This window comes from Mustelus asterias, chromosome 6, assembly GCF_964213995.1.
Source record: "Mustelus asterias chromosome 6, sMusAst1.hap1.1, whole genome shotgun sequence".
NCBI classification, from domain to species: Eukaryota; Metazoa; Chordata; class Chondrichthyes; order Carcharhiniformes; family Triakidae; genus Mustelus; species Mustelus asterias.
The window spans coordinates 61,664,491-61,678,071 of NC_135806.1; the positions used below are offsets into that span (position 1 = coordinate 61,664,491).

At 41.6% G+C, this 13,581-nt stretch overlaps 1 protein-coding gene across 1 annotated transcript; it reads left to right on the forward strand.

Moving 5' to 3' along the window:
• The first annotated feature begins 713 nt into the window (after nt 1-713).
• Nucleotides 714-9,466, forward strand: znf367 (zinc finger protein 367). The gene is made up of 5 exons (XM_078214403.1): nt 714-1,223; nt 3,760-3,910; nt 5,378-5,497; nt 6,149-6,287; nt 7,448-9,466. The coding sequence occupies exons 1-5, from the start codon at nt 966-968 to the stop codon at nt 7,680-7,682; spliced, it is 903 nt and encodes a 300-aa protein (XP_078070529.1). The 5' UTR covers nt 714-965; the 3' UTR covers nt 7,683-9,466.
• Nucleotides 9,467-13,581: the final 4,115 nt, after the last annotated feature.

Here is a 13,581-nt window from a genome sequence, read left to right on the forward strand (position 1 = left end):
GTTGGAAACCTGAAATAAAAAAAAACAGAAAATGCTGGATGAACTCAGCAACTCTGTTAGAAGGGTCGTATGGTTTCGAAACGTTACTTCTATTACTAACTCTGAACAGACTGCAGAACTGTAGAAGAGTCGTATGGTTTCGAAATGTAGTTATCCATGTTACTATCTCTACACAGACACTGTTTAAAGTTTATTTATTAGTGTCACGAGTAGGCTTACATTAACAGGGCAATGAAGTTACTGTGAAAAATCCCCTGCCGATCTGTAGAAGTGTCGTGTGGATTCGAAACGTTGTTATCTCTGTTAATTGTCTCAGCACAGGCACTGCCAGAGCTGCTGAGTTTATGCAGCATTTTCTGTTTTTTATTAAGACTTGTGGAATTGTCTATAAATGGGCATATTGCCAGAAGCACAGTATTGGGGTTTTGTGTGGACAAAGGATCACGTAAACACACTATGTATCTATAATGCAGGATGTGGAGGTGCCGGCGTTGGACTGGGGTAAACACAATAAGAAGTCTCACAACACCAGGTTAAAGTCCAACAGGTGGCTACCAAATAAACCTGTTGGACTTTAACCTGGTGTTGTTAGACTTCTTACTCTATTATGCATGCCCAGCCCGAGCAGATGCACAATATTATTTGCATAACGCGGCACATTGACCCAACGCCTCTCTTGTCTCTTTAACCCAGAAAGGGAAACAAGCCAGAGCGGCTCCTGTGCAGGGAGGGAGGTGGATTCGGGCGGGTAAAACGCCGGGCTCCCGATTGGCTGAGGCTGGACGGTTCCAAACCATGAATGGGGCTGTCAATCAGGCATTGTGACGTCGCCGGGTTCGGTTGGCCTCTGCAGAAAAGGCGGGAAATGCTTAAACGCGGGAGTTTGTGTGCGAGCGGTTCGCTGAGCTGCCCGCCCCGCTTTATTTATCTCCACCGCCTTCTGCTTGCGGGCACCCTCCCCGGCCATGGCGGAGAATCAGATCGCCGGCGGCTCTCCCCGGCGCGTGTCGGTCATTAAGACCACCCCGATTAAACCCAAGCGCCTGGACCTGAGCCCCACCAGCCCCGGCTTCAGCGACTTCATGGTGTACCCGTGGCGCTGGGGCGAGAACGCCCACAATGTCACCCTCAGCCCCGGCGCCCCGTTCACCGGCTCCGGCGCCAGGGAAGCCCAGCGCGGCACAGCGGCGGCTCTGCACCGGGAACTGGATCATCTTTCACAGGTCGGTCGGTGAGTGAAGATCGGCAGGAGACCAACCGCCCCCCCAACATTAAAAAATAAAGCCACAACAAGCTGCGGTTTATCAGCGCCGGGGACAGAGAGTGAAACAGACTCCAGCAGACTTCGCTTTTTATTTTTTTAACAAAAATATTGCTTAAGCTTAAATTCTGCACCCGCGATCCGAATGCTTCCGATTTAAGGGGATTTATTGTTAGAAGAAAGGGAATAGTTTTGAATAGTTGGAGTTTTAAAGGGTGTGTTTTTAGGGTGGGCGGGCTGTAACTGTGGAGTTTGTCGGGCTGCTCTTGGCGCCTATTTTCAGTGTGTGTGTGTGTGTACAGGGGCAATGGAGGAGGCAATAGACAGGAGTGGCAGTGCCCAGGGGGCAGCTCCGACACTGCCCCTTTACACCCAGACCCTGCTTCAACATCCCCTCCCCCCCCCCCCCCCCCCGCCGCCACTTAACACATTTAAACCCGGCTCCAGTTGCTTTCCCGCCGCCCTTGCTGCTGATTCATTTACTGAGCGATTCAAATGAATGAAATCACTTCCTGGAGAGCTTGTCAAAACTCCAGCGCGCCAAAAGAAGCAGGCAGCTTCCTCCCGCTGGCTTGTTTAAAGAGACCCTCTCATCCCCTCCCCTCCCCTCCCTGTCTGTCTGTCTGCCTGCAACACTTTCCCACCTGCTCCCTTTTGGACTTACCTGATGGTCACATTCGGGTTGATTTTTCTTTTTTTTGATGTGCAGTCTGATTCACAAATGGTGCCACACATACACGCAGGATTTTAAAAAATAGTTCCTGTGTCAAACCATCCAACTGTAGTTTTAGTTCTAAAACTAGAGGGCATAGGTTTAAGGGGAGAGATACAAAAGGGTCCGGAGGGGCAATTTTTTTACACAGAGGGTGGTGAGTGTCTGGAACAAGCTGCCAGAGGTAGTAGTAGAGGAGATTGCAATTTTGTCTTTTAAAAAGTGCTTAGACAGTTACATGGGTATAGAGGGATATTTGCCAAATGTGGGCAATTGGGACTAGCTTAGGGGTTAAAGAAAGGGGCGGCATGGACAGGTTGCACCGAAGGGACTGTTTCCGTGCTGCAAACCTCTATGACTATATAGTTGACTGCCAACGGTTTTGTTGTAGGGTTAGGCAGCTACTTCTGAGTCTGCACCTACAAGTACAGGAGCTATGGTTTTATTGGGTGTGTGCTATAACCAGGATGGCTTTGTGCGCCTACATTGTAAACCAAGTTGTGCTCTTCACTGTGCAACTGGTGCCTGCTGGTACCTGCTGTCTTGTAGCCCTCAAATACACACTGACCATTTACTCACTAATCCTCTTTAAAACAGGAGGGAGTAGGAAATAGTCTCCAGGGTTTCTTTCGATTCCAAGATGATGTCGCTGATTGAAAGGATGTGAGCTCTGCCTGGCAGACTATCTGAACAAAACGGGTTCACAATGTTTCAGGTCATTGTTAGTTGGTCGGTCAGGTGTCACTGGCTCATTATTGTGCCCAGTTGGATAACTGCAACAACAACTTAAAAGTATAATATATTTGGGGTGGCACCCGGGTTCAATTCCTGGCTTGGGTCACTGTCTGCTTGGAATTTGCACGTTCTCCCTATGTCTACGTGGGTTTCCTCGGATGCTCCGGTTTTCTCCTGCTGTCCAAAGATGTGCGGGTTAGGTTAATTGGCCATACTAAATTGCCCCTTGGTGTCAGGGAAATTAGCAGAGTAAATATGTGGGGTTAGGGGGATAGGGCCTTGGTGGAATTGTTGTCATGCAGGCTCAATGGGCCGAATGGCTTCCTTCTGCACTGTAGGGATTCTATGTTACTATATTAAAACATCTTAAAAACAAAACTGGTATCGAGCCAAGGAACAAGACAGGAAACAGTGGGTTTTCAGGACTGTCCTAAAGGAACATTTGCACATTTAGGGGCTGAATTCTGAAAGTTGGGGCCTCTGCTGCTGGAGACATGAATGCCTGTAGATAAACCTATTACTGGGGACAACCATTCTCCCCATTCAACTCCACTTCAGATCAGCTGAACTAATCCACTTCAGATCAGCCATGATCTTATTGAATGGTGGGGCAGGCTCGAGGGGCTAGATGGCCTACTCCTGCTCCTATTTCTTATGTTCTTAACTCCACTACACTATAAGATAGGAGGTTGAACAAGCAGTGAGAACTGTTGAGCTATGTGGTTTTAAGCCCACTATTAACACTACAGTTGAGGGCAGTGCTGAAGTCTTCCACCGTGCCAACTTTGGCAGAACTCCCTGAGCTTTGTAAGTGGCTTGAGTGCTTTCTATACTGGACTCTGAGAAACTAACTGGATTCCTCAGCTTGGTTTGGAGAATTCTGAAAAATGTTCTCAATTTATTTTCAAGAAAGCATCAGGGGCTCATGTGGAGGATTTTGGCAGAACAGTTCACAATCTTGTCTATTGTACCAAACGTCAACCAATGCTACGTGCCTCTGATATTAATGAGAGAGTAAGTTATTAATTTAAATCGGGGTGCCTTATTTCAGGATGGGACCAGACGTGGCCGGCCAAGAGCAGAGCTCATCCGTGATCTGATAAACGAGGGTGAACACTCCTCGAGCAGAATCCGCTGTAATATTTGTAATCGAGTGTTTCCTCGCGAGAAATCCTTACAAGCTCACAAGAGAACACACACTGGTAAGATGTCAAACTTTTAGATGGGTAGCACATGAAGTTTACCATAGTCCTTGCTTAATACAGGTGATCTGTTTTTGCACAATTCATTCTTGAATTAAGTCTTCCAGTAGAATAGAAGATTTTAGTTATTGCGGCTTGTTATATCATCAGCCCATAACTTGTAGCAATTTTCCTGGAATAATCAATGTAAACAGCAGAAGACATTGCAGAACTTTTATTTTCCATTTTGACTTTCATGCAGTTTTTCTTATTTATCCTCAAAGTTTTACTTTAAACTGTTATAAATTCCAGAGTGATAAACTTATTGGATCATTTAGCTTTGTTTCTGATCTTGCACCTATTATTAACCAGAGTCATTGCTCATTCTTGCCTGCATATCCAGATTGACATTTCTTAGCAGAATTTGTAAGTTAGACAGATAGATGAGACACTCCCCTTTTATATGGGAGTAGCTGCTGTAAAGGGATGTTTAAAGGGAATGTTTCACTGGTAAGTGGTTTACCAGGAAGAAGCAGTAAGGGGGAGGGACTGCGCTGCTATAGTGGGTGCCTTTGGTTGGGGGGGGCAGGGCATGTGTGTGTGGGTGGTGCCCCATGAGAGGCTGGGTCTGGGTGCTTAGATAGTTCCCCATGAGTTAGAAGTGTTGTTTTTTTCCCTTCTAACTGTTCAAGAGTGGTTAACAGGGTAAAACTGGCTGAACCATCCAAAGTTGTTGGATGGTTCCTTGTCCAGCACAATTGCCCAGGGGAAGTTAGCACTTGTAGCGGGATTCCCCGGCGTGGATTTGGGGATCCCCCCCACGCCGCCCCGCAATGCTGGGAAACCAGGAAGTTATGGGCTGTTTTGAAGATTTTCTAAATTGGAGATGATAGGCTTTTAAATGCATGTAAATTTGGATGTGTGACAATTATCATAACATTGGATATTTGCATAACTGAACAAATTTCAACTTCTAAGTGGAGGTTGATCTATTAACTTGCAATAAAAATAGTTATTCTCATTTCATGAGACAATAAGAAACATCTAGACATTTCTTCTTGTGATGACCTCATTTTGACCCCTTTTGGCTCCACACACAATTGAGAGCTGCCCCAAATTTCGTCATTAGCACCAACTGAGAATATTGCACTGAAGGGGTGCGTAAAACAAGGCAGGACTCCAACCTTAAACACTCACATTTTGTTTGCTTAAACTGAATAATAACTGGGTATAGGCAGAATAGCTATTTTAGTGCGCAGTATTTGCTTCAGATGATTAACTATTTACTGTAATTTTAGATTCTTATGTACTTAAATATTGTAAAGGTTTTTCCTTAGTTTGGTCAATGGTTCAATAAGAATATTAGTTGTATAATTCCTGGAGGTGCAGTTTTAAATCATATACTTGCAAATCTTAATACTGAATCCTGAGCTATTGGAGAATAATTCTATTTTTTCAATTGTTTCTATTATTGTGGCTTTCTTTTAGGTGAAAGACCTTATTTATGCGACTACCCAAACTGCGGGAAAGCATTTGTTCAGAGTGGGCAGCTAAAGACTCATCAGCGCCTTCACACTGGGGAAAAACCATTTGTTTGCTCTGAAACTGGTAAGTTATCAAACTCCTCTTTCCCTGTCTTTCTACTGTGGATCTAGCAGCAAAGCCAGATCTTTAGGTTTTCACTTGGTGTATGCTGAGCATCTTGTGTCTCTTAATTGATGGGTGATCAGTTGATTTTATGACATAGAATGAGGAGGGTGTAATGTAAAGATTGGAGCATCGCTCACTAAGGTGTTGATGCATTTATCTTCACTGTCATTTTTGCAAATGAGAGGCAATTCTGCAAACACAAGCAAAATCACCCTAGGACTGAAAATATTTAGAATCTAGTGGCATGAAGGGGGTTGGGGTGTTAATGAGGCTTGCACAGGATGTGGGTGTAAGTATTGGAAACAGAGGCGCAGGGAATTGCAAGCCAGAAAGAAACTTGTACAGAGCCTATCGCTTAATTCAGCACTTCCTCTGTTAGCTGAGCACCTGCTCTCCCAGGGCACAGACTACAGCTTGGCTCTTGGAGTGTAGAGCTGCTGCATATGAAATGTAAATTGATTGCATCAGATCTTGCATGTTGTTTCAACTTGTTGAGAGTTGGATTAAGGTAGTGTTAACTCTGGGAATCATTTCCTCTGAATTAACTTATTAAAGAGCGATGCAGTTTGTATGAGAAAAGTGGCATAACATCACTGGTTTTCTGCGCAGGCTGTGGAAGCAGGTTTACACATGCTAACCGCCACTGCACCAAACATCCTTACGCACGTTTACGGAGAGATGAAGTGTCTAACGGAGCAAACAAAACACAGGCTGCAGACAACAAGGCTGTTGCGGAATGGCTGGCAAAGTGAGTATGTTTAGAAAGAATATCTTCTGGAAAAAGGTTTATTTTTATTTTCAGTGTATCAGCTAATAATCCATTGTTACCATGTTGGATGCTAAAATATTCAATTATTCACTCCGGAAACAAATCCATAGATTCAGATTGAAGTTTGGAGAAGGTGGAATCTGTTGGACACTGTCCCTTTTGAGAATTAGATGCCTTACAGTTGGAGTGTTGAATCCCACCCACTGTCTCAGTACTTGATCTAGTGGTGAAGGGAGGACAAGTCAGGTTTTGATTACTGCTTTGAGCATGTTGTAAATGGTGAAAGTTTGGATCAATGAGAGCACTTTGAGTATCTAGTTTGTAAGGTGCGTTATATTCTAAGCTTCATTGGGTTGATTTGCCAGAGCTACGTGTCTGGATTCCGATTGGTCTCTATTCTGGATCTCTGCATTTATCCCCAAATTTTAGCTTTCACTCATCTATTAGTAAGACTGTTCGGCAAATCGTGGTCCCGTTTATCTTCACTGTAACTGCGACACAGAAAATTGATTAGTTTTTGTGGCTGCAGAGGAGGTTCTCTTCACTGAATTTGCTGTAGACTTTTCTGTTATTCCGTGAAGAGAGATTGGTTGTATTTTTAAGCGGCTGTTTTTTTCCCCCAAAGCTCCTTTTTAAAAGACCAATTGTTAGGTATGTATTTCTGGGGAAAGCTGGACATGTATATGGGTGAAATAACGCCAAAGAAACTAATGTAAGGCCTGCTGCTATTGTGGACTGGCACGGTGGTTAGCACTGCTGCCTCACAGGGGCAGGGTTCAATTCCAGCCTTGGGTAAGTGTGGAGTTTGCATGTTCTCTCCATGTCTGTGTGGGCTTCCTCCAGGTGCTCCAGTTTCCTCCCACACTTCAGAGATGTGTTGGTTAGGTGGGTTGGCCGTGCTAAATTGCCCCTGTCACAAGATGGGTAGGTTAGATGGATTAGGACCGGGTACAGTGGGAAAGATGCTCTATCAAAGAGTCAGTGCAGACTTAATGGGCCGAATGGCCTCTTCTGCACTGTAGGGATTCTATGATCGATGATTAAGAGTAGATCTTCCAAAGTGGTTTATTTCCCATTGTTGGATGTGGCGAAAAGCATCTTAAACTGGAAATGCTGACTTTCTGAATTCTGTCTTCTAGATACTGGGAGACCCGAGAACAGCGTACCCATCCTGTGAAGAATACCGGACAGAAGGCTGACCAGGAGCAGCAGGACCCTTTGGAGTTCATACAGTCTGATGAAGATGAAGATGAGGAGAAAAACGGGCCACATGCTGCAGCATGCCGACGTATGCAGGAGCAACGGGAGCGACTGCATGGTGCTCTGGCTCTCATTGAGCTGGCGAACTTAACTGAAGCACAGTTGCACCAGTAACTGCAATGCATACATTTTATGAAACGGAACTGTCTGTGAACTAGGGTCCTACTAGTCCACTAGACAAGTCATGCACCTTATATTTTGCTTTTAATAGGCTGCTATTATTGTAGAACTTAAGATGATGAATGTTGTTGCCCTTGCCTAAAGGAGCACCAGTGTTATGCACTTTTTGTCCGGAAGAGGTTTGTTCATGTAAAGTTTTAGTTTAGTAAATATTGCAAAGCTTTGAAGGATCAGATAATGTAGGGCAGGAATTGAATCTGCAGGTGCTGAATTCTAGGTGTAGCAGGAATATTTAACTTGCATTTATAGTGCAAAATTCGCACTGTTTGATGGAATGTAAGATGAGCAGTGCCTTTCTGAGATCTTCCTTTGTGATCTCAAACTTCTGTTAAGCTTCAGTATACACTTTTAACACTGGCAACATTTATAGACGTACTCACAAGAATTCAGTTGGCATCCAAAAGAAGGGGAAAACAAGTTGACTTTTTTTCAGAAGGAACGCCTTAACAAAAAGTCCTGCGATGACAGCGTAACTTTTTCTCTTCCTGGCACTATCTAAATTGCAAGTGTATTCTCGAAATTTCTTGTTTATACTTTAGATTTCCAGCATTCAGTTTATTTTATCGTGGGTCATAGACTAAATCCTATCGTTCCGTTATTTTTTTTTAAGCTGCTGAGTTCTATAACTACTTCTTTTCAGCAATCCTTTCAAATGCACTGATGGCATGTTCACCAAGCTCTGCTATTTGTGAACTGCTTGTATATTGGGAAGGATAGTGCAGTGATTTGTTTTTGCCCATTAGCTACAATAAGTAAACACAACCCATCTTTATCATAGTTGAAACGTGATTTGTAGGAATTGGAAAGGAGAAATTGATGAAATGGGAACCACTTTAAAATATGGCCTCATATTAATGAGTTCCAGTAACAGGTTAATATGTTGCAGATACTTACAGTAACTTCAAAATATACATGACATGGACCAAGTATTGTCATACTGTAGAACGCAGCATTCTCTGAAAATACCACTGAAGTAGATTACTGTATACTTAATTTATAGTAGTTTAAAAATCTAGCTAACTGAATTTGAAAAAGAGTAATTTGACTTGTATGCAGCTAGGTGAAACATTTCTTCCCTCTTTCGTGGCTATTGCAAAATTGTAATATCTGACTTAACTAGAGATAGTTCTCTCTTGTAGATGATCGTCAGCGCTTAAGCATTGTTGCTAAAGTTTAATTTTACTGAAGTGAACATGAAGGTATAGCACTAGGCTTGTTTTATTTTTTAATAGCACTAAAAGTACAGGAGGCTAAAGACTTCTGTGCCAGAATTTGTATTGACAAATTACACCTTTTGTGTGAGTTGAAATGCAACTTGTATTCCATCAAATGGACTTGAGCAATCCTGTGAGGCCTGGATTTTGATTTGGAGCAAATGATTTGACGCGACTGGCATCACACAACAAATGCCCTGAATTTCTGCACTTACTGTGTGTAGTGCATGTTGCTGCCCACGTACTACAACTTTGTGTAATAAGCCCGAGAAATAGTGAAGATGCTGAATTCTAAATAACAAATTACCTGCCCTATTGTTAATTGGTAAACTGCAGGCGGAGGGCTCTACGAGAGAAATGTGGTACTCATTAATTTTAGTTGTTTAGTGAAGTTTGAACTGGGTGATTTTTGGTGATGGAAGAAGTTTTGTTGAATTTCCTGTTGGCAACACTAAATTGTATTGCTGTGTATCAGTAGTTTTATTATAATCATATTGCAGTTTTATAGCTTGCCGTTATTGCTTTGTTGCAGTGTCTTTAAAGGAAAAGTCCTCTTACTTTGGACAACAACTTGTTTTGCCATAATCCAATATTTTCTGCCCTTTCTTTTTACCAGTTAAATATTTACTTACTGCATGAAGATTTTAATTCTGCAAGTTGATGAGCTTGAAATGCAGTTATGGTATAGACTATCAGCTGTTATAGTTGCGTATATTTTACATCCACACAGTTACAGCTTTGGCTGAAGCAACCAAGATTAATTTATTCAGTCACTTTCCAAAAAAGAAAAGCAGTCTAGCCTCAGTGTCCAAACAGAAGAGATTTTTATGCATTTCCAAGCCTATCATGCCAGTTGGTTTCTGTTCAAGACTTCCTTCATCAGTTAACTAGGTTTTGTAATTGAAACTTATTTATTTTTAGGTTTGAGTTGATGTCATAGCTGATGTCACTTCGAGGTGTACTTTGTTTTATGGAGCAGTTAGACTACACTGGAGATGTATGAACCCACAGGTCATTGTTTTGCTTAAAGCTCAACATCTTTGTATAGTTGTAGGTGGTGTAGTTTGTGTTCGGTGACTGACAACCCTTTGAGCTAAATAATATGGTCATGGCCAGAGTTACTAATTCCACTGGTCCCTGCTTGGGTATGCATCCATGCGGTCAGCGTAGTGCTGCAGTTTAAGGGGGAATGGGTGTGGGGGGGGAGAGAAAACAAAATCAACAAATAATATTGCACAGTAATGATTTTTAAGTCCACATACTTTTGGACAATGTTTTTGAAATTGTGAGTTCATACAACTCCAGTTTGTGGGAAAGAACTGGAGGTAGAAAGAGTTTTAAACAGGAGTGTCTGTTTTTCTCAATTTTGTTTGTTAAAGAGTTTGTGAAATTTAATTGATTTATAACCAATTCTAATTTAAGCAGATTTGTAAGCCGGAACAGGACTTGTAGTCAAGTTGTGTTAGCATCACTGACTCGCGAGGATATTTGTCATCTGGTTTTGCAAAGCTAATGATTGCTGTACTTTATTTGTACAATAGAGTTGCATTGCCGCATATTATATTCTAAAATTGAATTTATTCCCCGTCTTTTTAATGGCTAGCTTTTGTCTTTTGTATCATGTACTGGTCTGTACCTGAGGAGGAGGTGTAAAAGATGGTCCGCCTCTTCCAAAGCTTCTACATGGCACAGTGGCCTCAAGTCAATTTATCCCTCTACCTTCGAGATCAGATTTAGTTGCACTGTTTTAAAAAGAGTTCTCCAAATGACCCATGCTATCTGAAATTTCCATTCATTTCAGAGCTATAACATTCTGGAGCTGAACCTAGCCCCATCCACTAATTGTGGCTATGTAGGACAGATGTAACATTGTCGTAACCTGGCAAAGTAACACAATTTAGAAGGTGGATGATGTTTTGAGGAGTGTTTAACATGTTGATTGTGGGGCCACTGCTGCTTTAAGGGTGAGCTTTCCCTACTGCACTTAACCTTGTTTTGTTCCATGTCCCAATTATCAATGTAATAGAGTTAAATAGTTTATCAAACTCAATTAGGATTCACTAACATAAAGGGAATGGTGGATGACAAATAGCCTCTCTGGCGGATGAAAAAGTTGTCTCTCGCTAGGGAAAGGCTAATCTTATATTTTGAAATGGCAATGTTTTTTTGTTAAGTGCCATTCTGGGCTGTTTAATGCATGTACTTTTTGCACTCAATTAGTTGTATGCCCAGAGGTGCTTTTCTGTTGCAATGTTTCTGGTTTGGATTTTGATATCTTTTAGGAAAAACGGGATCAGTTGTGAAGTTTCTGGGGCTTTTAAAAAAAAATAAGACTGCTTTATGAACTTGGGTTCAAGTGTCAAATCCACATTTTTTTTTCCAATCTTGGTGAGCTTTATCTTTCCCCTCATTGTGTGATTATCAAATTGTAATGAGCAAGACCGTCATTGGCTTGAATCTGCCTTTGTTCATTAAACAAGTACCCTGGTAAATCTGCTGAAGTATTAATATTCAATAAATATCGGTAGTGCTAAAGTGTTGTTTCTTTATTGAATCCTTTAATACTCTTGCAATTTGATTCCATGATATAATAGTGAGATTATCTAACCATTGGTACAGCAGTGGTTTTTGGCAGAATTTAATACAATTAAAATTACTTTCGCTGAAGACAAGATACATTTCTAAAAATACTTCAGTTTAATCCCTTACTCTAGATAGTGACACACACTTGGAAACCTTAGTGTAAAATGGCCACATCCCAAATTGGCTACCTAGATCACAGGATATGTCATGGACATTTTTTTTAGAAGGATGCTGAAATTGATAATTGTTTGTCCACTGAATGTCCAAATGGCCTTTTCAATTCTGGTTGGTTGCATGTTCTGCAACCTATGGATCTGACCTTGGATGGTTACTGCTAAGATTTAGCTACTTGTTACAATTGTGAGGCTGATAAGATTGTTAAATTGTGAGACTCGCTTCAAATTTAGGGTAATTGAATGGGATCATGTGACCAGTGCTGTAGTCTGAACGTAATCCTGAATGCTTTGATGGAGATGGTTAAGATTGTTTTGCTGAGAAGGTGCAAGGTATTTGTACTTGGAGACGATGGCAGCAGTCTTTGTCGAAGAAACCAGTTTGAAATAGTTGTGCTCATAGCGGTCCATTTACTTCTAAGATGAAAGGGATAGGGATCAAGGATAGTTATGTTGCCGTAGGGAAGATGGTATTGAAAGCTATATTTTCAATCAAGATGCAGGTCAAGGAAAATCACACAAAATATAAAACAAAAAGCACCATGCATATCTTGTGCAAAGTTTAGAAATATTCATAGGTGTTGCTATCCCAGCTGATGTTGCTACTGGACAAGTCGGATCCCAGAATGGAAACGGGCTTGATAGATCCTAACTTTTTTGTTTAGATATGTAGGAGTAACAGGAGTCAGCTGATGAACTTTTAACAAAAGAAGAAAAGCGGAACTATAATAGTCAATAGCTATAATAAATTTTGTAAGGAAAATGCAAGATATACAATCTTTATTGTACTCTAATGTTCTCAGTAAGTACAACGTCTATGTAATCCAATAGGCAAACAATGGTCAGATAACACCCCAGTCAGATACTTGTCACACTGACCCAACTACTCTCACTGAAGCTCTGCTTTTCATGCCTTGGAATCATCTAAACACCACTTGCATTCTGTCTTCACCAAGGATCCACCTCCCGGGTTTCAACATCCTTTTGATGTCCGTCTGCTAGATCACTGTGCAGTAAAGCATTACCTTCTATGCATTCAGGCACCCAGCTGTAACAAAAGAACACCACTGCTTCACAGGCCCATAGCAGAGTCACCAACCTTTGGATCTCCTTGGATCTATTGCTTCTCGCAAGCCTGCTTTGCCTTTTTAACTTTGAGTCGCTCTCTTTGCTCCTCACTCTTTACTGAACAGAACCTTTCCCCCAGATTCCCCTTTGTTGTTCTTTTTGACCAAAAGGTCTACTTCGGAATTTGCTTCTCCCAGGTTTCTTGGACTTTCTTCTTTAGTTTCTGTGACTTGCTTTCTGTCTCTGTGTTATGTCCCACCTGTTCTTTAGCTTGGGACTTGCTCTTTACAGTCTTCCTCAATGCCTCGGCTCCAGCAGTTTTTGTGAAAAGCTCCTTCCTGATAACGTACTTTCAGCTGCCAACTAACTGCTATTTCTGCCCCCCTGTTGCTCTTAACTGCCCTTTTTTTAATGTAGGCATCTCTTAAAGTGAAATTAAACTCCAGTTTCCTTAATTCCTTTTCTGCAGTTGTCTAGTAAACTTAAACTTAAAGCTACAGCTTATACCCAACACGCACTTGTGCAAATGTACATTAATTAAAACAATTGAGATATTACATGGACTTCACTACAGACTGTTATCAACTGCACGAGCAGAAATATTCCCTTTTTCATTTTATGTTCAAAAATACCCATATTTTAAAGCTTTTGAGCACAAGACAAGAGGAAACAAAATCCTTGCATTTACTTTTAAGTCGTTTTGCTTGCTTATCACTCTTGGTTGCAGATCAATGCTGTCTGCATTGTACGACCAGTACTAATCTGTCATTTTAAATGATTAACACTTTAATATAA

Bases quoted from the DNA above. Each gene is read 5' to 3' on its own strand.
- znf367 (XM_078214403.1), top strand. From the start codon at position 966: ATGGCGGAGAATCAGATCGCCGGCGGCTCTCCCCGGCGCGTGTCGGTC. The intron at 1,224-3,759 runs GTCGGTCGGTGA...GCCTTATTTCAG, and splicing joins AACTGGATCATCTTTCACAG to GATGGGACCAGACGTGGCCG. The intron at 6,288-7,447 runs GTGAGTATGTTT...TCTGTCTTCTAG, and splicing joins GTTGCGGAATGGCTGGCAAA to ATACTGGGAGACCCGAGAAC.